At 53.3% G+C, this 25407-nt stretch overlaps 1 protein-coding gene across 1 annotated transcript in view; it reads right to left on the minus strand.

Annotated features, from left to right (window-relative positions):
• Positions 1–2198: 2198 nt before the first annotated feature.
• Positions 2199–25407, minus strand: part of STK11 (serine/threonine kinase 11) — a 202929-nt gene continuing 179720 nt past the window's right edge. Inside the window, exons 9-10 of the mRNA XM_086946696.1 lie at positions 4842–5076; positions 2199–3597 (exon numbers count right to left, since the gene is read on the minus strand). Coding sequence (XP_086802822.1) covers positions 4865–5076 — 212 coding nt within the window. The 3' untranslated portion in view covers positions 2199–3597; positions 4842–4864. The remainder of the gene's footprint in view (positions 3598–4841; positions 5077–25407) is intronic.

A 25407-nucleotide genomic window follows, 5' to 3' on the forward strand; every position in this document is an offset into this window, starting at 1 on the left:
TCTTAATTTAATGTCATTGCCACTCACTCACGACACTAGTGCACTTATCCAAGCGTGATCCGTGATCAGATTTGGTGGTACGCTAGGCATGGGCGCAAGAATGCGTTCTTTTCTTTTTTTAGACCAAAGCCGGACAGTACAGCTGTCTGGTTGGAAAAGACTTATTGAAAATCCCATTGCTTTCCATTTACTTTCTCTTTTGTCACTCTTACTTTCTATTCAATAATGTTAGGCCGTCCACGTAGACTTTGTCCCTCCTGCGGCACGAAGCCCATTTACCTTCTTTTTGATTGGCTCCTTTTATCCTTGCAGAAGGGTCTGCTTTTTGGGAACTTTATCTGTTTCTTAAAGCACTTCATAAGAGTGCATGTGGTTTCCCTGTTCTGTTTCCCCACTTCTCCCAGCAAATTTATTTTCCTAACATTATAAAAAGTTAATTGTCTACCATTTTGTCGTTTGAGCTGCTCTTGCGTATGCTTTCAGTTTTATAAAGCTTTGCCATTCGAACCGCACAATTTAACTCCATGTTGTGCTCTCTTGTTCGTACACTTCCACCCTCTCACTCTTGCAGTCTCCATATGCTCCCTCCCTGTTCCGCTGTGTTGCTTTCTGAACCCGCTCCCTCCAGGTATCTTCCCGCCAGCGTATCCCTGTGTTGCTTCTCCCCACCCTCCTCTGGCTTCCATGCACTGTGATTCGCCCTCTGTTGCCTGCTGCACTGCCTCAGGGATGTAAAGTATTACCAGTCAAAGGATAGCACAACACGTCTGATAAATGCACCCGAGAGGGTCAACATCCTCCCTGTCGCGCCAAGTGACAAAGCAAGGCGCCAACCAGAACAAACAGATGTTGTAAATGGACCTCGAGCTCATACAGTGGCGTCCTCCACTTCAGCAGCAGGTTGAACGAGCCGGGGCCACCCTGCTCAATCGCCATGAAGGTGGAGGATGGACGGTTCAGATGGAGGACCTGTCGCTTCCGCTATCAGAGGAGGCCAGACCGGAGCAGAAGAGGATGACACCGGAGCAGCTGGAGACGAAGAGCGTACCACAGTCTGCACAGCCATTCTGGCACAATCATGGCCCCCTGTGCACAACCACGGCCCCCTGTGCACAAATCATGGCACAGTTTCCCCAAACTGATGGGGGGAAGCAATGCAGATGACGTTTCACTGCAGCCGGAATGCGTATCCCAGAGTTTAAATGGAATTGAAAAAAAATGTTTATTTTATAACTTTGGTTAGGGTGGCCATAACATTCCCTCCAATCTATACATACACAAATTCAGCATAGCATATAACTTTCATTACATACATTTTATTTAATACCCAACTGGCTTGTCTGGGGTCTGTTCACCGCAAGACTAATATTGCATGAATCCCATCTAGACCCCAGGCTTGCTTCTACCCCACACCATTCCAGTCCTGATCCCCAAACTCCCCCTGTGCCCCTCCCCCACATCCGTTGGCATACCTCGATGTAAAATGGCCTCCTTTGTGGTTAAAATGCTCTGCAGTGCAAGCCTAAGGAGCCAGCGCAGAGCACTTGCCTTTAACGCCAGACTCTGGCATCCTACAGGAGAGGTCCCCTCCCTCCTTAGGGGAGACCCTCCCTCCTCGGATGCCCATCCCACCTTGGAGGTCTCCACATCCCTCTTTAAACTCCAGCCTTTCTCCTTTCGCTCTACTGTGGTTCCGAAGCATGGCAGCTCTTCACCCACGGATGCTGCACCGCAGCATTCTGGACATAAGGCATGTCATCACAGTATCTCCCGTTGGGTAGAGTAACCCTTGCGCAGCAGGAGCTTTTGCGTCCTGTGCTACCTCCCTTGTTGGCAGGGGTGCGATCCCTCCTCGTGCAGGGAGGGCATCCTTCCTTTGGTGAGGCTGCCGCTCTGGTCTGAGGATGGTTTCCATTCGATCCGTGCTGCAGCTGTGCTCCATCTTGGATAAAGCCGCCCACCATCCTGAGGAACCCTTGCGGCCCTCCACCGGCCATGTTCCAATTCCTCCAGCCCCATTCCTCGATGCCGCAACATACACTCTACCGCAAATCCCCCACCCTTACAGACTGGCTCCATCGTTGGGTACAGCAGCACCCCTCCTTCCACCAATCTACCCCCCCCTCTCCCTCCCCCCTCCTGCGACTCCATCCTTAAACAAGGTTACCATCCAACTCAGATTATCTTTGCAACATGAAAACATTCACCAATAAATTTTATTCTTTCCATAAAGAAAGTCCTCCAGGCGAGTACTGGTGCCGGCTCCCATGCAAGTGTATAGGATTTAATACCATCGGCTCGTTAGGTTTGTCTTTCAAACACATCGCAGTGCGCACCAGGGATGGACGCCCAATGGGACCAGCACAGGACACGAGTTTGAACCATAAAGTGCACTTCCACAACTTCAAGCTTCCAGCGGATCCTGGAGTGGAACGGGGAGAACCTAGAGGTCAAGGGGTGTTTAAAAACCAGGAGAATCTGAGGGTCAAGAGGCGAACAAAGAACCAGGAGAGGCGGCCAAGTGTAGACTGCAGGCTTCTATGGGCAGGAAAAGAATCCGGGGGTGGGCGTCATGGCAAGCAAAGAAACTTGGGGTGAAGGGGGATGTAAAGAACCTCCTGCGAGTCAAGAGAAGATGAAAGAAGCAGGAGACAGAAGAAGAGGGAAGCATGAGGAGGCCAGCAGGTCAGGTACATGCCTGAGCAAGGGTGGTAGGCGGTGAGGAATGGAGTAGCCCTGAGACTAGACTAGGACAGGGGGTCTCAGTGGAAATGAAGGTGAGGTCTTGAATACCAGAGATGCTGGCAGCAGAACAACAAGTCACAAGTGCACACAGAGAAGCTCTGGATTTGCTACAGACTAAGGGGTCAGAGGGCAGCTAGAGGATGCCAAGTACTGCATGTAGGCAATCCAGAGGTAAGCAGTGGCATGCAGGATTGAAGCGGGGGCATTGCTTCGCTCAATGAAGGTGCCACAAAAGGGTAAGGCGTGGCACCGGGGGCATATGAGCGAGGTCGAGAGGAGGAAGGCCTCCTCTTTGATAAAAGTGGTGAAAACCCAATACAGCAAAGGACAGAGGGTGACTGAGAGGGATCTAAGAGGCAGAAGAAGGCCACAGGCAGAAGGGTGGCACAGAAGCCACAGTGTTAAAGAGTTAGGATGTCAAGGGTCCAAGGGATCAGATGGGACTTAGGAGCCGGGTGCGCCAGATGGGGTGATTAAAAAACGAGTCAAATACTGATCACTCGCCCATAGACACAGGAAACAAGTGGATGCAAAATAAATATCTCCAAAAACCATGTCCTGTCCTCTCCCCTCTGGTCTCCATGAAAGAATGAACACAGGGGTTCCGTCTCCCCAGTCTTTAGAGGGAGGTGCCGTTGGAGAGCGAGTCATCCAGGAAAGAGCTGAGCTAGAGTGTGGCGGGGGATCTTGCACTGGTCCCGGATCTACACCTTCACGCCAAGCCCGCTCTCCACAACGTCACGTCACTCGGTTTCAAGAACTTTTTGGATTTTCAAGTGTTCCCCTGAGCACGGGTCCAAAGGGGTCTCCAACTGGGGCTAAAAGGCAAAGACCCAAAGGAATCCAGAGAATCTACAACAGACAGAAAAAGGTAATCAGGAACACACCGTACAGGCCAAGATCAACCGCCCAAAGCAAGAACCCCACGGATACCCCTAGAGATACTCCCAGGGCAACCCCATCACAGTGCACTTTCGTAGTTAAGAGGCCACTGCCGCATCAACAGCAGACATGACTGCAGCCTTATACCAGGTAAGCATGACCACTGCACACGCCAAGATCTACTCAACCTACCCACACGCCAAGATCTACCCCAACCTACCCACGCGCCAAGATCTACCCCTAACCTACCCACACGCCAAGATCTATCCCAACCTACCCACACACCAAGATCTACCCCAACCTACCCACACACCAAGATCTACCCCAACCTACCCACACACCAAGATCTACCCCAACCTACCCACACGTCAAGATCTACCCCAACCTACTCAAACGCCAAGATCTACTCACACGCCAAGATCTACCCACATGCCAAGATCTACCCACACGCCAAGATCTACCCCAACCTACCCACACGCCACGATCTACCCCAACCTACCCACATGCCAAGATCTACCCCAACCTACCCACACGCCAAGATCTACCCCAACCTACCCACACGCCAAGATCTACCCCAACCTACCCACATGCCAAGATCTACCCCAACCTACCCACATGCCAAGATCTACCCCAACCTACCCACATGCCAAGATCTACCCCAACCTACCCACATGCCAAGATCTACCCCAACCTACCCACATGCCAAGATCTACCCCAACCTACCCACATGCCAAGATCTACCCCAACCTACCCACACGCCAAGATCTACCCCAACCTACCCACATGCCAAGATCTACCCCAACCTACCCTACCCACCGACAAGATCTACCCCACCAGGGCAACACCACTACTGTGTACTTTCCATGGCTGAACCACCAGTAGACACAACTTCTGCTTTCTACCTAGGTCGGCATGACCAGTGACGTTCCTATACCTACCCGACCTGACGCTACCCGACCCATACAACATTGCCTACCCTACCAGTGCAACACCACCACTGTGTACATTCACTGCCAAAAGTCAATCGCTCAATCACCAGCAGGGGCATGTACAGTCACTCTAGCGGAGCAACGTCACTAGAACGTAAACCTACAGCAGCGGTACTATTCTGTACTCATTCAGTGGTCAGATCATGCTCGAAGCACTGGTACGTTCACTGTACATGGTCAGTGAGACTGGTACGCACACTAAACCAGGGAAGTACGGATACTTACCATCAGGCGCTGCTGGCCCTTGCTCACTGCTGTTTGCAGGTGGACAGTTTGCGGATCTTGCTGCTGGCAGAGTGGGCCTTGCGTTGCGCGCCAGAGGAGGCGCTCGCCCTCCGCTCAGTCTTGCTTTTGGTGCTGATCTGCACCGTCTCGGTGCCATTCATGCATAGTGGCTTGCTGCTGGCCCCTCTGCTCCGGTCCTGTCCATTCTGCCCGGTGTCCTCCTCCGGTACTTGTCCTGGAGAGGAGAGAAGGCGGAGGCTAGGTTAGCGCCTGAGGCAGCCCATCCAACGGGGAACAGACTGTGGCCCCTGCGAGCGAGACAGCCAAGATCCCCTAAAGAAGTCACCAGTCTCTGATGCAACCAGCAGCAACCAGAAGTATCAGCCCCTCAAACACATCCACTGGAGCAAAAAAACGGAGAACTTCAAAGTGTATTCGGAAACTAAACCACCGACAATCGCAGAACTGTCTGCCCCGAAAGAAGAGGTGAAGAGATATTACACACCGGCTTCCCTTCAAACAATTGACCTACTCAGGAGAAATCCATAAACCATTTCTTCAAATAAATGCCCCCCCCCATTTCTTTGGGGCCTCAGGCAAAAGGATGGATTAAAATAAAAAATTAAAAAAATTAACAGTCTTTTATTAAAGCTTAGACAAACAGGAGATGATTGGGAAACACCAGCCCTAGAGTTACTGCTCTCTACAGACACTCCAACACACTCACAACGCAGCATGCGGAAGGTTTGCACCGGGCAACCCCCCCACACAGCAGCCCCGGGCGGCCACTCCCCACACAGCAGCCCCCCCGGGCGGCAGCTCCCCACACAGCAGCCCCCCCGGGTGGCCACTCCCCACACAGCAGCCCCCCCGGGTGGCCACTCCCCACACAGCAGCCCCCCCGGGTGGCCACTCCCCACACAGCAGCCCCCCCGGGTGGCCACTCCCCACACAGCAGCCCCCCCGGGTGGCCACTCCCCACACAGCAGCCCCCCCGGGTGGCCACTCCCCACACAGCAGCCCCCCGGGTGGCCACTCCCCACACAGCAGCCCCCCCGGGTGGCCACTCCCCACACAGCAGCCCCCCCGGGTGGCCACTCCCCACACAGCAGCCCCCCCGGGCGGCCACTCCCCACACAGCAGCCCCCCAGGCGGCCACTCCCCACACAGCAGCCCCCCAGGCGGCCACTCCCCACACAGCAGCCCCCCGGGCGGCCACTCCCCACACAGCAGCACCCAAGCACTCCACAGATTCCCCTTCGTCGCCACTCATGACCAAGGGCTGAAAGAACAACCTCAGTTCAGACATAGCTATATGCAAATGGCTGAAGACGGCTGTAATACCAGAAACCGGTCCTCGGAAGCTTGTTTCCGGTTCAGGGAAGGCATGGCTTGGCAGTTCGGGCTGAACGGTTTCCATGAGGCACAGGGTCAGACTGATTTGCATATGGCCATGTCTGAACTGGGGTGGCAGAGTGGGCTAAAGAACGGTGATGGATTAAACCCAGATCTGTTGACTGGGTGTGAGTGTTTGATTGGTTCAGATGCTCCGTCCATCACCACCCCCTTTTGTGCCGTTAAGTTCATCCTGGTCCCTAACTTGTCTCATTTTGGGAAGACCCATATGGGTAAAGTAGGAAAGATATCAAAGCGCTGAGAAGTTAATTGCACAGAGACAGTCACAGCTTTGCAAGATGGCCTCATCCAGAGACCTGTGCATCAAAGCACTATGAAGTCAACTACATTGAGCGAGTCGGTATACAAGATCGCCTGAGGCCTGAGCATCCAATCCCTGAAGTCAATGACACAAAGCAACAGGACTGCTGCCACAACTGTATCTCAAAAATGTGCGACTTGAACAGACAGGCTTGGCCCAAATCAAATAAACCTGATGCCCTGTATCCAAGGTCGAAAGGCTCTCACTAGGGCAGTCACTAGTCACATCCAGGGACCCCGCGCTGGAGGTTGTCGATGCCATGACTTTGGGGACCACCTTTAGCCGGCAGCAGAGACATCCGACACAACATTTCAAGAACTTCTGGTGGGAAATCCAGAGGCTTTGAGCTCCCGCTTACTATGGAAGAAAACCTACCAGGGAGGAGGAGGGCAGACACAGCCACGCCCCGTTCCTCAGGTCTCACTAGAACAGAGGCTCTGAGCTTCCGCTTACTATGGAAGAGAACCTACCAGGGAGGAGGGCAGGCCAGCCACGCCCCGTTCCTCAGGTCTGATAGGAACAGAGGCTCCGAGCTCCCGCTTACTATGGAAGAGAACCTAACCGGGAAGAAGGAGTGCCGGCACAGCCACGCCCCGTTCCTCAGGTCTGATGGGAACAGAGGCTCCGAGCTCCATCTTACTATGGAAGAGAACCTACCAGGGAAGTGGGCAGGCCCAGCCACGCCCCGTTCCTCAGGTCTGATGGGAACAGAGGCTCCGAGCTCCTGCTTACTATGGAAGAGAACCTACCAGAGAAGTGGGCAGGCCCAGCCACGCCCCGTTCCTCAGGTCTGATGGGAACAGAGGCTCCGAGCTCCCGCTTACTATGCAAGAGAACCTACCAGGGAGGAGGGCAGGTTCAGCCACGCCCCGTTCCTCAGGTCTGATGGGAACAGAGGCTCTGAACTCCCGCTTACTATGGAAGAAAACCTACCAGGGAGGAGGAGGGCAGGCACAGCCACGCCCCGTTCCTCAGGTCTCACTAGAACAGAGGCTCTGAGCTCCCGCTTACTATGGAAGAGAACCTACCAGGGAGGAGGGCAGGCCCAGCCACTCCCCGTTCCTCAGGTCTGATGGGAACAGAGGCTACGAGCTCCTGCTTACTATGGAAGAGAACCTACCAGGGAGGAGGGCAGGCCCAGCCACACCCCGTTCCTCAGGTCTCACTAGAACAGAGGCTCTGAGCTCCCGCTTACTATAGAAGAGAACCTACCAGGGCAGGTTCAGCCACACCCCGTTCCTCTGGTCTGATGGGAACAGAGGCTCCGAGCTCCCGCTTACTATGGAAGAGAACCTACCAGGGAGGAGGAGGGCAGGCACAGCCACGCCCCGTTCCTCAGGTCTCACTAGAACAGAGGCTCTGAGCTCCCGCTTACTATGGAAGAGAACCTACCAGGGAGGAGGGCAGGTTCAGCCACGCCCCGTTCCTCAGGTCTGATGGGAACAGAGGCTCCGAGCTCCCGCTTACTATGGAAGAGAACCTACCAGGGAGGAGGACAGGCACAGCCACGCCCCGTTCCTCAGGTCTCACTAGAACAGAGGCTCTGAGCTCCCGCTTACTATGGAAGAAAACCTACCAGGGAGGAGGAGGGCAGGCACAGCCACGCCCCGTTCCTCAGGTCTCACTAGAACAGAGGCTCCGAGCTCCTGCTTACTATGGAAGAGAACCTACCAGGGAGGAGGGCAGGCCCAGCCACGCCCCGTTCCTCAGGTCTGATGGGAACAGAGGCTCCGAGCTCCCGCTTACTATGGAAGAGAACCTACCAGGGAGAAGGAGTGCAGGCACAGCCACGCCCCGTTCCTCAGGTCTGATGGGAACAGAGGCTCTGAGCTCCCGCTTACTATGGAAGAGAACCTACCAGGGAGGAGGGCAGGCACAGCCACGCCCCATTCCTCAGGTCTCACTAGAACAGAGGCTCTGAGCTCCCACTTACTATGGAAGAGAACCTACCAGGGAGGAGGAGGGCAGGCACAGCCACGCCCCGTTCCTCAGGTCTGATGGGAAAAGAGGCTCCGAGCTCCCGCTTACTATGGAAGAGAACCTACCAGGGAGGAGGGCAGGTTCAGCCACGCCCCGTTCCTCAGGTCTGATGGGAAAAGAGGCTCCGAGCTCCCGCTTACTATGGAAGAGAACCTACCAGGGAGAAGGAGGGCAGGCACAGCCACGCCCCGTTCCTCAGGTCTGATGGGAACAGAGGCTCCGAGCTCCCGCTTACTATGGAAGAGAACCTACCAGGGAGGAGGGCAGGTTCAGCCACGCCCCGTTCCTCAGGTCTGATGGGAACAGAGGCTCCGAGCTCCCGCTTACTATGGAAGAGAACCTACCAGGGAGGAGGGCAGGCACAGCCACGCCCCGTTCCTCAGGTCTCACTAGAACAGAGGCTCTGAGCTCCCGCTTACTATGGAAGAGAACCTACTAGGGAGAAGGAGGGTAGGTCCAGCGACGCCCCGTTCCTCAGGTCTGATGGGAACAGAGGCTCCGAGCTCCCGCTTACTATGGAAGAGAACCTACTAGGGAGAAGGAGGGCAGGTCCAGCGACGCCCCGTTCCTCAGGTCTGATGGGAACAGAGGCTCCGAGCTCCCGCTTACTATGGAAGAGAACCTACCAGGGAGAAGGAGGGCAGGTCCAGCGACGCCCCGTTCCTCAGGTCTGATGGGAACAGATGCTCTGGTAGCCATGGTGGTCAGATGGGCCCTGGAATGCCCAGATCATGCAAAGCAGACTTCTTGCTCCTGCTTCTGAAATCCCAGAGTGAGCAAAGCAGGCCGGGCCTGCGCTTCGTGACCCACATGTTCCAAAGGTGGCGGGCGCACCGAGGACGTGACTTGCAGGGCACTCTTTCTGAAAATAATTGGAAAAGCCATGGAATTACACCCTTGTTTTAGGGTTAACCCTTTCCGTGCGCCCGTCGGCCAACGGCTGTCGCGAACGCTACCACCGTAGGGCTGCGCACGTCCGTTGCCAAACGCGTCCCCGCCCACACAATGAAATGCCCCGCACCGTGGCGGAATTGCTGCTGCCGTTAAGGCGTTAAGAGTCTGACAATGGGGAATGGGGGTGGGGGTGAGTGGGGGGGGGGGGGGGACGACAAAGGACGACATTCAGGGGGACCCATTACCAGAACTACAGACAACCACTTCGAGCCCCTGTTTAGTTGATGTATGATACTTTTAGGAGCGACTGCTGCCAGAGATGGGGTGAAGCTGAGGAGTAACTTCACCCCTCTGAGTGACCAACCAGGGTACCAGAAAGAGAGCAGCTGAAGGATACAAGGAATATTTAGATGTATCCAGTTGGAGTGAGTGTGCCCGGCTTTGCAAATAACAGGTTATATTCAATTCTTCTGCAGCATTGATATTGTAAGTAAAGTGTGAGGCGAGTGCTCCACGTCAGAGTGTTTCTGGTCTTGCATGCTAGAACCGAGGCTCTTGGACTTACTCTGCCCCAAAGAAAACACAAGGAGAGGATGGGCGGAGCGCTGAAACCTTTCAGACTCACCCCCGGTCACAGATCTGGGTTTAATCCATCACCGTTCTTTAGCCCACTTCACCACCTCAGTTCAGACAGAGCCATGTGGAAATCAGGCTTGACCCTGTGCCTCATGGGAACAGTCCAGCCCAAACTGCCAAGCCAGGTCCTCCCTGGATGGGAAACAAGCATCCTGGGACCAGTTTCGGGGTTTCACCCCTTATCAGCCAAGATATCTTGAATTCAGTGGCAAAGTGAGCAAGAGACCCACGTCTGGGAATGCCCAGAAACCGGTCCTCGGAAGCTTGTTTCTGGTCCACGGAGGACCTGGCTTGACAGTTTGGTCTGGACTGTTCCCATGAGGCACAGGGTCAGACTGATTTGCATATGTCTGGGTCTGAACTGGGGTGGCGAAGTGAGCAAAAGAATGATGGATTCAACCAGATCTGTGACTATGGGGTGAATGCATGATTAGGTCTCGCGACCTATCGATGTGCGCAAGCGCATCGAGCGGAGCGAGAATTCAAGTGGCGAAAACATTGTCAAACTAAGGGCTTTCAGCCCCGCGGTTTTCATGAAGTTCACGTGAACAGAGGGCCAGCCCAGCACATCAAAGGGCTTCTCCTCCCCTAATTATTCATGGCCGGCCGCAGGCCGGCCGTACTCTGTTTACCAAGCCCGCCCCTTCAGTTTCCCAAGCCCGCCCCCATCCTCCACGCATCTCCTTTCACCATGCCTGCACTCTATACAGCCCAGCACATCAAAGGGCTTCTCCTCCCCTAGGGCTTCTCCTCCCCTAATTATTCATGGCCGGCCGCAGGCCGGCCGTACTCTGTTTCCCTTGCCTTGCATGCAGTGAGAGGAAACAACACCCCAAGACCCACAGCTGGCCCATGTCTAGTTCACGCTTTGTAAAACTACTTATAAATGAATAAACCCAACTACCAATGCAGTCAAAAGATACTTAGTCGTGGTACCCACCAACCTATATCTGCGACCCACCATCGCCAAACGAAACAATGTGTGCCCTCAAGCTAAAACACATACAAGGCCACCATACAAAGAACACACAGATTGCTTGCACCCATTTCTCGTTAAAGTTTATATAATGGGATTTGATCACCCGGGACATGTAGACCAAGGAGCGGAAAAAGGACAGGTAACCGGACACATGGAGACCGGACTGTCAGTGACACGCGACAGAACTGCAATACACTAAAGTGAACAATTAGATGAAGATTTTCTATTGTACATTCTCCTAATTATCGTGTAAATAATTTATGTAATAACAAGTAAAATGACCCCTGATGGAAGCCTGAATTATTTAAAAATGATCAAGTATTTATAAGATGGCACTTGGTCGGCATTTGTCTGTTGTAAATGGAAGGACACGTATGACTCGGCTTCTCACTTGTGTGGCAGGGCGTAGCTGCATGCGATGCGTTGGCAATCTGTTGTGAAGGCGAAGGCCTGCAGAATACTACATAAAGTCGTTTTGTTTGTGTAGCATTTTAAATCTGTTTGATATTACACCTTTATCATATCAAGCAAACTCGCATTGCATCAGGATTTTTTTTTTAAAGTAAGCATGGATTGCAAATAATAAAATAAAGGCCACTTTGTAGGTATTCACGTTAATTTAATAAATTCACTTTAAAACCGGAGATTTAAGTGGTTTACAATTTTTTTAACCCATCCATGCCAACACGAGGAAGAATCTTCCTCTTTCTGCGTTCCTCAAAAGGTCCGAATCACAGCCTTAAACGTGACTTTTAGTCTGCTCTCCCAATGAATTTCCACTGTTTAACTTCGTCATGGGGGGGGGGGGGGGGGTTTAATATCGCCACATCAAAGGCATCAATGACCCTCCCACAGGCTTCCCCAGCGCTGCCCCGCCCCCTGCTTCACGGCCAGGCCACATGTTCCCAGCAGCAGCATTTCTCCTGCGCCAGGCCACATCAAAGGCTCTGTGCCACTTTCACCCACACAGCACCACTTTCAGACACGCAACGCCACTCACACCCACGCAAGCCCACTATCACCCACGCAACACCACACTCACCCACGCAACGCCACTCACCCACGCAACGCCACTCACCCACGCAACGCCACTCACCCACGCAACCCCACTCCTCCACGCAACCCCACTCCTCCACGCAACCCCACTCCTCCACGCAACCCCACTCCTCCACGCAACCCCAATCACCCACGCAACCCCACTCACCCACGCAACCCCACTCACCCACGCAACGCCACTCACCCACGCAACGCCACTCACCCACGCAACGCCACTCACCCACGCAACGCCACTCACCCACGCAAAGCCACTCACTCACTCACGCAAAGCCACTCACACCCACACAGCACCACTTTCAGACACGCAACGCCACTCACACCCACGCAGTGCCACTCACTCAAAGCCACTCACACCCATGCAGTGCCACTTTCACCCACACTGTGCAGTGCACAATAGGTCTCGCAGTAGGAAAGTTGGAGCTATTGCTTTTGTAAATGACAAAGCCCTTTATGTTTTTAAAATGAAAACAAAAATAAAAGGCATGGTTATTTGCAATTGTAATAGCTCCAACTTTCCTGCTGCGAGACCTATTGGCAACGCCAGTGCTTGTTTATTCAGCATTCCGGCCATGATTCGGTGCGTAGTCCTCTGCCCCACGGCATGCGATCCTAGATTAGGTAAACGCTCTGGCAAAGAGGGGGCTCGCTTCTGTACAGGGGGTGACAGAGTCCACTCAGAGGAGAGGTGAAAGGCAGATCGCTTAGTGGGGAAAGGTGGTTGAAAAGGGGTTCAGCACAAGAGGAAGCGCGGCTTCCAAAGAGCAGAGCGTAGCAGAGACGGATAGAAAATGAACTGGAAAGAGGGAACATTGCACTACAGCCAGTGACGCGGGTTCCCGGAGCTGCAAGGGCGCGGGGTACCGGGGCTGCAGTGTCGTGGGGTCCCGGGGCTGAGGGGGCCCGGGGCTGTAGGGACGCGGGGGCCGGGGCTGCAGGGACCCGGGGGCCCGGGGCTGCAGGGACGCGGGGGCATCTCAACTCAGACAAGGAACCAGAGAATAAGTGCATCACGACTGTTCTCGGAAATGAAACCCCCGAGCACATGCGAAAGACGCCGCTGTGACGTCAGTAAGATAAGAGCGCTGCAGAGTGGCGGCCAGTGAACGCAGGGGTGGTTGGGTCACACCCGGGGATGCGCTCAGCACAATGGAGGCCTCACAATGGGGGATGCAGGCGCAGCATCCGGGGTTGCCATGGCACCCGCGCGCCGTGCAGAGATGCATCGAGAGGGAGCGCCTGAGCCTGGTCCAGGGAGGAGAGGGGGCAGCCCAGCCCCCCCCCCCCCCTCCCCCCTCCCCCCCCCCCCCCCCGGCGCTCGGTGACTCAGCCTCCAGCCGAGGCTCATCGAGTGGGACACAGCTCCGCGCCCACGGCAGGCCGGCACCAGCAGCGGCTGCTGGGACGGGGAGCGCCGCTGGCAGGTCCCGGGGAGGCCGCTCGGAGCCCCGGCACGGCCGGGCGAGGGGAGGGCAGTTACGGACTAATTGTTACGCATTAATGGCCCGGAGCCGGAAGCCTCTCTAGAGTCCCTCTGCGCGTGGCCTGGTCACGCAGGGGGTTTAAATCTAAACCTGCGGTGTCGGGCAGGGCAGGGTCACCCACACGCCCACAGTGGGTTGGTTTTGTGCCGCTGCCCTGGTTCTTTACTGTCAGTCCATCCTTCACTTCGGCTGGGCGCTGCACCTTCGCCCGAAAGGGCCAGGGCGCAGAGACTGCGGGGGTCACGAGGTAGACTAGAGGGGTGTCCAGAGCAGTCTTTCCGACGCCACGACACGGGACCAGCACAGGAGGAACCTTCCAGCAACAAAGCCTGGCTAAGGCCAGGGCACAAGGAAAGAAGCCACTCCAGAGCCCCGCGCCAGGACGCATCCCTGCACGTGGACTCCAGAGGCAGCCCTCGGTGCGAACAGAGACCCGCCCGACCCGGGGTCTCCACCAGACACACCCCCGCTCTGGAGGAGACCCTGCCCTGCGGCACCAGAAGACCTTCCGGAAGGGGTAGCCTGATGGAAGGACAGACGCACATGCCCAGAAGCTGTGGGGACCACAGAGTCCTGCTGGTTCAATCTGGAACCACTGGGGTGACTTGGGCCCAGTCACTACAGAACTCTGGGCAGGAGGGGCAGGGCAGTATACAGCTGCCCCCTGTCCCATCCCAGTCAACATGCATTTTGTAGGGAAGACTTTTGAGGGCACTTTATCAGGTAAACGTTTGGGCACTGTGCCTTATCTGCGGCGGCAAAAACATATAGCCAGGTGCTGCCCACTGTCTGAAAACGCCCTGGGGCTCCTGAGTTTTACAGTTGTTTGTGGTTCGCTGGGTGCCGCCGGATTAACTCACCCGCCTTTGCTTTCAAGGATCCTGGAAACCAGGGGCGTAGCTAGAGCTTGTGGCGCCCGGGGCTCTCCTTCATATTGCCGCCCCCCCTCGGGGGTGCTGGGGAAAAAGGACGGCGAACAACTGAAAGAGGTCCGAGGGACACTTAGTATCGTCGCTAATAGTTATCTCGATCAAGCAAGTTACATGCACATACATGACACAGTCCAGGGCTAGACAGACCACGTCCCCAAAATAGTGCCGCCTGGGACGGACAGCCCCCACCTAGCTACGCCGCTGAATGGCCAGTAAATACAATACAATGCTAATGTTGGTTGTGCAAGAGAGACTATTGCGCATAGTGTGAATCTTGGTAAATCTGCTCACAAGTGTACTGAATTTAGAATGTGCTAGATCAATAAATGCATACAAACATAATTACCCCTTCAACACCCAAACTACTCCATACTCCTACTACCTCTGCCTTATATTAACCCATCCTATATTTAAACTATCCAACCTTTAAATTACTCCTTCTACCCTCACATTATATCACCAAAACTCACACACTACACTCCGGTTTTAAAAACTGCCTCTTCAGACCCCCTCTGCTGTCCTACCTTTAAAGTACACCTTCTAGTCTTAAACAACATCTCACCTGTGAAATGCCATTCCCACCTTCAAAACACTGCTCCTTCTCAAACAACAGAGCCTCCTGCTCTACTAACACATCTCATTCTTCTAAGGATGATGAAAATGCCACAATATTTGAATGTTATGCAAAGTAAAAATATGGAAACTGCAACACTCAACAGAAAATACACAAAGAGCTTTAAAAGTATACAGCATTTCTGTGAGGTCATCAATTTTATACTCTTTGCTCCTTGTGACCGGCAGGCAGTGGAAGAACAGAAGCTCGAGGAAAGGGGGGTGAGTGAGGAGACGGGTGTCATAGCTGCCAAGGTTTCAGATTGCGATGTGTGACATTTTCAAAATGTCAGTGTAATTATGAGTGCCATTTCAACAACTATGAGTGACACTTTTTCACAAGCAAATTCAAGCAATGAAGATGAGGGAAACATAATTATCAGAAATGACACCCATTTGAGCAAAAAGAAACTCCAAGAACATCCTAAAAGTGCTACAAAGCACTAGAAATGGTCTCTGTCCACATGGGGCCTGGCCCAACAGGAAGGATCACCACTGACAACCGAATGTGTGACAAAAACACAAAGAACTGGTAGCTTTTATGTGGCGAAGTACACATAAATGCACGTTCTAGTCAATTACCATATACATGCAAGTGTGTCAACAGAACCATGCATTTGAAGAGGAAACGGGATAGTCTATTTTCATCGACAATTCCCATGCACCCATGACACGCTAACCTGTTAATACCAGTTCCAAAAATCTACCTAACCCCCAGACGAGTACTGCACACGATACAGATACGTAAACTTTCTATTCAATCAATAATGACCTGGAACGTGTTCCCAACACTGATGAACTTCGCCTTACATGTCAATCTCTGCCATATAATGGTCTTGATACTGCATGAGTCAGGAATGCTTAATAAAACGGTTTATAAAGTCCCTTTTCATAAGATGAGGACTACACACACATCTTGCTTTAGCACACGTGTGTGATGGTCTCCCTAACTCACCATCCATCCACTCTTCACCTCAGCTGCGTGCAGAGGGCACACTGAAAGAAAGCACAATGCTACAGAAAACAATGTCACCACCCTATCAGATTTGTCTATTTAAAGGGAAAAGGCTACTTTTTCATTCCTTGCTTGCTATGAATACTTTCTTTGGCAGTTAGCCAAGCTTTATCAAGACAAAAGCTACAACTTTAGTTGCGGCTCTAAACAATTAAAAATGGTGCAACATCAAGAATGGGATTCTGCAGTTGCAAACTAAAGTAGCCACACAAGTCTAGGAGTTTTAAAACGGCCACACATCATTATCATTGATTTGCTTCTGCTTTACCACTAAATAGCAACGTTTTATGTTGAAATCATCACTGCATTGATTGAAGTCTAGTCATGTCCTAAATTTGTTCAACTGCCATCAGCAGCAAGGCCTCTGCGTCAGCATTTCCAAACTCGGGGTCGGGACACACTGGTGGTTGTGAGCTGATTTTGGGCGAGTCTCTAAATTCCTGGTCTGTATGGTAGGTAATATTTAAAATGATTATCTCCATTTGTGCTGGTACAACGGTGCTGAACAATGTCTCTAAGTAAAATTTGAAAACAAACCCTTGCTACTATTCCCACCTAGGCTCCAGGTAACCCTTCCAGTATTTGTTGCAGCCGTGTTTATTCACTTGAAAAAGCCATTTCACAACAGGAGAGGGCGAGAAGCAAGCATCCTTGTCTCTGGGCGCCTCCTCCCGCCTCTGTGCTCCGGTTAAAGTGAGCCAAAGTAGTCACCGAGCTAAATAAACTCAGCAGAGGCCCAAGCTATATGCCTCATAACTTTCTCCTCGTATCAGTACAGTTGTCTGTTGAAGCGCTCTCTTGACATTCGGGGTAACTGTCCGCGAGACGCAGCGCTGCAATTAAGTGCATAACATAAAAAATAAATAACAGTCACTGAAACACTTACTAGCAGGTGACTTGCTAAGCTGCTGCCCACCGCCAGCCACAATGTGCAACACTGGTGGCCACTCTGGCGAGTCTGCCAGCTGTGCCTGTGCTGCTTCATCCGGGCTGCTCCCCAGACGCGGCCCGACCGACAGTGGACACTCGACTCCTCGACCTCCGCTGGGCGGCCCCCGTCACCCCCGAGCCCGGCCACGCTCGCAGTCCTCCGACCTCGGCCTAGCAGCTTGGTGGCCAGAGCTGCTGTGAGTGTCTGTCGCCGGCCGGGGCTCTGAGGTGGTCAAGATGCCGAGGGCTGCAGTGTAAGCGGGGCCGGTGACACTAAATTGGAGGATGGACCACCCTAGTCACTTTGGTCTGTCTGCGTACCTGTGCTGAGCGGTCTCATGTGGCTGGTGCTGCCCGATCGAGGCAGCAAAGTGTCTAAGATCCTTTGGGCCCAGAGTGACGTGACTGTGGCTTGAGGCCTGATCGATGCATTGCCTCGCGGTAGCCCATGCAGACTCGAGGGTTGACTGCACTGAGTGTCGGTAGAGGCGGGACGGCCTTCTGCAATTCCTGTGGCCCTCGGGATGCCCTGTTCCTGGGTCTCATCTGCTGCTAGGCTTTGGTGCCCCCCTGCTGCTCGCTGGAGGGGTCGATTCCCGCTGACACATTTGAATCCATCCAACCCCAGCACGCCCTCTCCCTGGCAGCACCGGAAGTCGTGGGCTGCACGTCAGGAGGAGCATGCGCTGGAAATTCAGCCGGCGGGCGGAGGCCGCTCGGCACTGGCCCCTTGCGGCGGCCTTTATAATTTATTTGGGGGCACGGAGTGTCCCCAAATAAATTCTAGAGGCCGCCGCAAGGGGCCAGTGCCGCGCGGCTGCCGCCCTGAAAATTGTGCCGCCTGGGGCGGACCGCCCCCCTCGCCCCCCCCCCCTAGCTACGCGGCTGCTGGAAAGTGTCTCACAATCCGGGAGATGCCCCCACGGACAAAGCCTCCCGAAACAGGACCCCGTACCCCGGCTTGTTGCAGTCCCACAGGATGGGGCTGTCCACAAGAGCCTGTATCGTCCGCCCATGATGGACGGGACGGCCTTCGATGCCGCAACTCCAACAGATGGATTAGTAGCGTATCTCTGATCTCCGCCTCACCCAGATGACCGTCCAACCCAGCAGGGACGCGTCCGTCACCACCGTCAGCTCTGGGTGCCACAGGTCACATTCAGGTCGAGCAGCCGCCACTGCAGATATTGGGCAGCCTTCTCCGAAACCCAGATGATATCCGACAGGTTCCCTTGGAAATGGACCCACTCATGCTTCAGATCCCAGTGCCGAGCTCGCGGATGGCATCGAGCGAAACAGATCAGCAGGAAGTATGATGCATCAGGGCCTCTGGGCTGCCCTCACCAAGATCCAGGACAGAGGTTCAAACATGTGGATTTTTGTTTGAATGATCGACACACAGTGCCACAGAGGAATGGCCATGAACTGCATCATGCCCAAGCTGGCTCCGGTCAGAGAAAGTCGCGGCACTGCAGTCCGGAAGAACTTTGGCTCGTTGACCGAGAACACCAGCTATGTCAGAAGAGCCGGTCTAGTCTGGAGGTGGTCTACGACGGACTGTCGGCCTTCAACAGCCAGTCATTGAGGTAGGGGAAAACTGGTTTCCCAAATCTCCAAAGATGGGCAGCGATCACCATCACCACTTGTGTGAACGTCCTGCGGGTGCTGGCGAGGCTCTAGGAGAGCCCGGCAAACAGGTTTATGGCCAACCTTGAACCGCAGGTCATGTCTGTGGGACTACAGAACAGGTGCATGGAAATACGTGCCCTGCAAGCCTGTGGTGCAGAGGAATGAAACGAAAAAGTATAGCGCTGCTGGAAAGATTTGGAGGACACATCGTTGGATGTGATGGATTGCCAACCCTGGAGAAAATGCTGGTTGCGAGCCGCTAAAGATATACGAGAGCGGCTTAAGGGATAGATGCAGGGGGTTGAGGGAAACATTAGGGTTCACCTTCCTGCTGTAAGCTTGGAACACCAAACTCTCAGGGGGAGTTTGTTGCAAGGGAAAATCAAGGTTGCACGGCAGTCTTTGGCGCCTGGCCTCCTGTCCAGGGTTTAGGCCAGAGGAGAGAGCCAAGCAGGGCTCTGCTGAATGACAGTAAGGTCCCGGAGGCAGCAGAGCTTCAGGAAGCACAGTTGTTTCAATCTCAACAGAAGGAAGCTGTAGATCCAGGACCTCAGCAGACAAAGGAAGTACTCTCCCCCGTTGGCAGCCCCTGGGGGTGGGGGATCAGCGGATGCATCAGGCCCCCTGGGCTCTTGTGAGTCCAGGTACAAACTCACTTCATGATGATGGGGATGATCGACGCCCACATCACCTCAGTCATCTCCGAGTGGTGGCAACCTCTGCTCAGAATCAGAGCCACAAACAGATGGACCCTCTGCGGACCTCCCCTTGGTGCGGGTGTGTTTTGCCTGAAAGAGGCTGTGCGGGTGTCGGGTGTGCCTGAGAGGAGTCGGAGTAGGACTTCAATGGAGTGATTTGACCCAGGGTTGGGCACTGGAGTTGGCAGTGTATCCTCCGCTGGTGTCGGTGACATCGCGAGCGGCGTCAATGAAAGAAAGACCGGCGCAGGTCTTGGAGCTGGAGTCGAAGCCAGCACTGGAGCCCGTGAAGTCCCCGAGGGGGGTTTCAGGAGCTCAGATGCCACCGAGAACAGATCCGCCCGTGGTAACCCAAAAAGAGGCCCATGCGGACTCTGGGGGTCCGAGGCATGCCAGGAGCAGCGGGAAGACTGCTACGAAGGAAATCAGCAGTATGGCCGCCTTAACGGGTTCAACCAGCTGTGGCTTCACCAAAGGCCCAGATAACTCTGGGAACATCAGCATCAAGTGTGGGGTCAGCCCATCAATTGGAGATCCGGATTGAGTGGCACCTTCGCAACCTTTCTTTAGCTGGAGTGGCAGATGAGGCAGAGTCTTGGTTTACCTTCTTGCGTTTTATCTTTGACTTGCCAGATGACTTTAATCACGAAGCGGGCTGGTCTTGGGATCAGACTAGAGAGCGGGACAAGTCCTCAACTTGGAGCTGGAATTACAGGAGGCCATGATTTCTTGTCGATGTTCATCAATGTACAGTTTTGCTTCACAGGCCTGAAAAACCTCGGGTGCAAGACGGTACATTCAACACTCAACTTGGAGCCGTGCCCAGAGCCCAAACTCTAAAGACACACCATGAGCAGGCCAGTCACCGACACCCTCTGTCCACAGTCATCGCAAGATTTGAATCCTTAGTTTCTTCGAACACTGGAATTCAACTTTGAACAAGCATTTACAATGTAATGGTTTCGCCTTTTGAAAAGTTTGAGCTATTGGCATTGTAAATGAAACATTTTTAGGTCTCGGTACTATCCGGTTCGTCAGAACCGGAAGTAACAAGATCTTATGTCTCTTAGAGGGGCTCTTTATCCCGCCTCTAATTTTGGCTCTCTCCCATTGGCTGGCTTCCTAAATGGAGGCCAGCCATTGGAGGAGAGAGCCTTCACTCCAAATAGGCTCGGTCTTTTTCTTTCCACTTTTTGGCCACGCATACTTTTGAGCACCGAACACGCCCCCAAATCCGAAAAAAAACCAGAAGCTTGTGTCCGCCATTTTCTATCCTTCGCAGTGAAGGTAAGCCAGTGTTTGTTTCCCTCTGTGCCTTCTTCCCCTGTCTGTTTCCCGCCCCCCTCCCGCTCTCCGTGTATTTTTGCTGTCCGTGTCTGTTTGTGCCTTCTTCCCCCTACACAGAGCCCGAGAGCGGTGAGAGCAGAATTGGCGCTCCCCCCCTCCCTCCGCCCGCAGCTCTCCTCCATCCCGATCCCCCCCTCCCTCCGCAGCTCTCCTCTGTTCTGTCCCGCTCCCCCCTCCCTCCAGCTCTCCTCCGTCCTGAAACGTGAATAATGTCTCCTCCGTCCCGATCCCCCTCCCTCCGCCCGCAGCTCTCCTCAGTCCCGAAACGTGAATGTTTGCTGATGGAGACGTAATGCTCTTGTCCGTCCCTTCTCTCAGACCCTCTCAGGCCCACTGTGCCCGCTGCACTCTGAGGGACGGGTCTGTGCCCTCACACTTCGTGCCCTGCGGCCTGGCCCGTCCTCGCCACCCCGCAGGCCGATGGTTAGTGCTTGGGGGGCATCAGCGCAGCTGTGGCACTTGTCCCCTCAGCCCCAGCTCTCTGTCGGTGGAAACACCAGGGTTTGGTCCATTGTCACAATTACAATCTTTGTTGTGAAAAAAAGAGTTCCTTGGTGGAATGTGCGGCTTTAACCCTAGAACCTGGAACCTCGGACCTAGGGAACCGGGTTCGAGTCTCGGCAGGGACGCTCAACATCATTTAATCTCCCCGTGCCTAACATAAAATGAAGGCGTCCCTTTGTAACGTAACTGCTTCTTGTGTAAAGCGCTCTGATACCTCCAGGTCTAGTTAGAGCTATATAAACCCCACTCCAAAAAACCACTCAGGAGACGGACCCGAAACACGGCGAATGTGACCGGAACCACGAAAAACTCGTAATGTATGTGCCAAATACTTGCTGGTTTCCCTACAGCTCCCCCTCCTTACATCCCCACCCCGAGGGGTGGTCCCACTAGATGGTGCACAAGAGATTCGTGCTCACATTTTCCATCCACCAGAGATCACGTGTATGGGCAACTCGTGCACATGTCTGAGCTCAAATATAGCGCCAAGACGTGGTTTTCTGAGGCGAGGCTATGCCCTACCTAACTTGTTCCTTTGCTTGGAATACACGCTGTAATCCGACTGGCACAGCGCCTCAAATCATTTATTTTCGCAGGTTGCGCTTTAGAAGGCCTCTTCTCTTAAAATAGTATAGCCAGGCTTGAAATAGATTTGCCAGGGCTCACCCACCAGCCTGCAGCGCCCGCCCCCCCGCACCCCCCGTCCTTGTGTGTCCAAAGCTCAGCCTTGGAAAGCTGTGAATCATGATGGGTGCTGTGAAGGGAGGGGGTGCAGAGGGTGGCACAGGTTCGGAGAGGCTGAGCTGGGAGCGTGGTCTCCAGGTGGGAGGCTCGGGTAACTTCAACCTTACATATGTGCACCCAGCGTCTCCTGCCTAGGGGGCCTGCCAGTGACGGTGGCGCATAGAAACGAACATATTTTATAGAGGCGCCCTAGCGTTGCCTCTGCTTCAGTGAAAGGGAAAAATGCAGCCCCCCTCCCCACCCCCACCCCTATTTATTTTCAAAATCTCCCTCTCTGCTAGTTAAAATGTTGGCATGTGCGGTGGCACTGCCCCTCCCCCACAGAGCTGTTCCAAGCTGCCAGGTTACTCAAAACCGTAAACTGCAGGTCCGTCCCTCACACCTCTTCATCCCGCACACTGCTTCTAAGCGCTGTGTCCCATGATGCGATAACGGCGCCTCAGAGGTCCCCACACTCCATAGAAAAACTTCTCACTCAGGCTCAAAAGCAAAGACATCCTTTCAACCTCAGACCCCACGCAGTGCAGCTAGCTATATACAGCGCCTGGATACACCCGTGGTGATGAGAGAGCTACTCAGATACTGACTGATTGATTTGTTGATTGATAGATAGATGTTGCAATCACTACATTAAAATATACTTTGCTGCTGTTACTGTATCGATGGGCCGGATACAGCAAACATTTCTGAAATCGAGTTAGCCATACTGACAAGTCCCAATGTTTAAGCAGTATTAATGCAGTCTACACGCCGCTGATGGTCTGTGCAGAAGCATTCAGAATGCCTGCATCAATTAATAATATACATTTTTTTCTCGTGACTTTGCTTTTACTTGTATGATAAATGCAACTGTCTCTTTGGAGCTTGCTGTTTGGATTGTAAATCCATGTTAAAGGTTCACCGAACACCGATACAAAAGCAACATGTATATTTTGTTTTTTCTAGGAAGGCATTTTTCAAGGTAGTGGGCGTCCCGAGTAATTTCTTTCCGCGAAGCAACTGTTTTTTCGGATTTTCATTTTTTTCTTTCTGAAGTTAAAGCTTCTTGTGTTTTTTTTCGTACTCCTTTTTCTAGCATACCCCAGCCGCAGCGTGATCATGGGTAGACATTATAGTTGCCTGCGAGTAGGCAGGCCGCAGGACTCTAGTGCCAAGGTTCTCCACTTCACCAGGAAACCCCAAGTAGCTCCTAAAGCACAGCTAGAACCTCTTCTTGCCGTGAAGCTGGCCCTGCCGGCTGACCGTGGATTACTGAGCTCACCGGCTGCAATCGTCCTCTCTACATTTTCTTAGGTGGATGGGTCATTAAGCTCTCACCATCTTTTAAACCTCTGAGAATTGCCTTGTGCAACGAATATCATTGATCCTTATTTCACAAAGGTGCCCTATTTATTTGAACCCAAACTGGTGTTGTGTCTGGAAAAGGTCATCTTTGACGTACTTTTATCCCTAAGTTGTCAGAGTAGTGAGTGCAGAGTGCAGAGTAGTGAGTGCAGAGTAGTGAGTGCAGAGTAGTGAGTGCAGAGTAGTGAGTGCAGAGTAGTGAGTGCAGAGTAGTGAGTGCAGAGTAGTGAGTGCAGAGTAGTGAGTGCAGAGTGCAGAGTAGTGAGTGCAGGGTGCAGAGTAGTGAGTGCAGGGTGCAGAGTAGTGAGTGCAGGGTGCAGGGTGGTGAGTGCAGGGTGGTGAGTGCAGGGCGGTGAGTGCAGGGCGGTGAGTGCAGGGCGGTGAGTGCAGGGCGGTGAGTGCAGGGCGGTGAGTGCAGGGCGGTGAGTGCAGGGCGGTGAGTGCAGGTGCAGAGCGGTGAGTGCAGGTGCAGAGCGGTGAGTGCAGGTGCAGAGCGGTGAGTGCAGGTGCAGAGCGGTGAGTGCAGGTGCAGAGCGGTGAGTGCAGGTGCAGAGCGGTGAGTGCAGGTGCAGAGCGGTGAGTGCAGGTGCAGAGCGGTGAGTGCAGGTGCAGAGCGGTGAGTGCAGGTGCAGAGCGGTGAGTGCAGGTGCAGAGCGGTGAGTGCAGGTGCAGAGCGGTGAGTGCAGGTGGTGAGTGCGCAGAGCAGTGAGTGCAGGTGCAGAGTGGTGAGTGCGCAGAGCAGTGAGTGCAGGTGCAGAGTGGTGAGTGCGCAGAGCAGTGAGTGCAGGTGCAGAGTGGTGTGTGCTGTTGAGTGCAGAGTGGTGTGTGCTGTTGAGTGCAGAGTGGTGTGTGCTGTTGAGTGCAGTGATGTGTGCTGTTGAGTGCTGTGTGCTGGCAATGTAAATGACAATGCCATTTATTTATGATTTAAAGAAAAAAGAAAGAAATGTCATGAGCAATGCCAATAGCTCTACCTTTAATGATGCCGAGACCATTGCATTGTAAATGCTTGTTATTTATGTGTTGGTTTTGAAAATAAATAAATAAATGGCATTGTCATTTACAATGCCAATAGCTTAATCTCTCGCAAATGCAAGACCTATAGCATTTGCAATGCAATAGGTCGCGTATTTACATGAGTTTGAGCTAATGATATTGCAGATAACAATGAGTTTTATTTATGTTACAAAAACCAAAACATAAATAAAAGGTCTCTCACACTGCTGTCTCGCACACACTGCTGTCTCTCACACACCATGCTCTCCCACACACCATGCTCGGGTGCGGCTCTGTGTGTGCCCGGGATCTGTCTCATTCCGGGCTGCCACACACGACGGGGAGGGGGGCTGTAGCCCGGTGAGTCCAATGGGTGTTGCGCGCCTGGGTGCACCCCATCACATATACACTTCGAGTTCATCCCGTGCCAGGCACTAGCAGCCCACACTATCCTGTTGTATTACTCCATTTTATGACACGGTCATTACTTTTCATCAATGTAAAAACAGAACACTGCAAGTACCACAATGCAAAGGAAAACGTGCAAACCACACTCCACGACAAGCAACAACCCGCAAGCACTGCAAAACCTTTGGAGGATGGAAGTCCTCACAGCACGTGGTGCAGTGAAGTAATCAGCCAGGACCGGGCGAACCTTTCATCCACCGGGCACGTCCCCATCGGGCTGGAGACAGTGGAAGCTCCAGAGAGGGGGAGAGAGAACCAGACTACAGAGGGATGGAGAGGAAAAGAATGGATGGAAAGAGACAGAGAGGAGACGATGTGAGCCGGGCTGGTTTTAGCATTTCCCCCCAGGGCTGCTTCGGTTCCACAGTCCGGCCCTGCAATCTCCGGGTTGCAAAACTTCCTTTTGTGAAAAAAAATTACATAAATAAATACCTCCCACGATACACAAAGCTCGAGTTTGTTTCGTGGCAGGCGTGAGGTGCTTCTATTGTCTTTACAGTCTGGGATTTGCAATCTTTCGTTTATAATGTGGAATACAAGACGGAAACACCTCGAATCTCCAGGCAATACATTTAGTCTGCGTTAACCAATCAGAGCTGAGGTG

Source organism: Lissotriton vulgaris, chromosome 12 (assembly GCF_964263255.1).
Source record: "Lissotriton vulgaris chromosome 12, aLisVul1.2, whole genome shotgun sequence".
Classification (NCBI taxonomy): Eukaryota; Metazoa; Chordata; class Amphibia; order Caudata; family Salamandridae; genus Lissotriton; species Lissotriton vulgaris.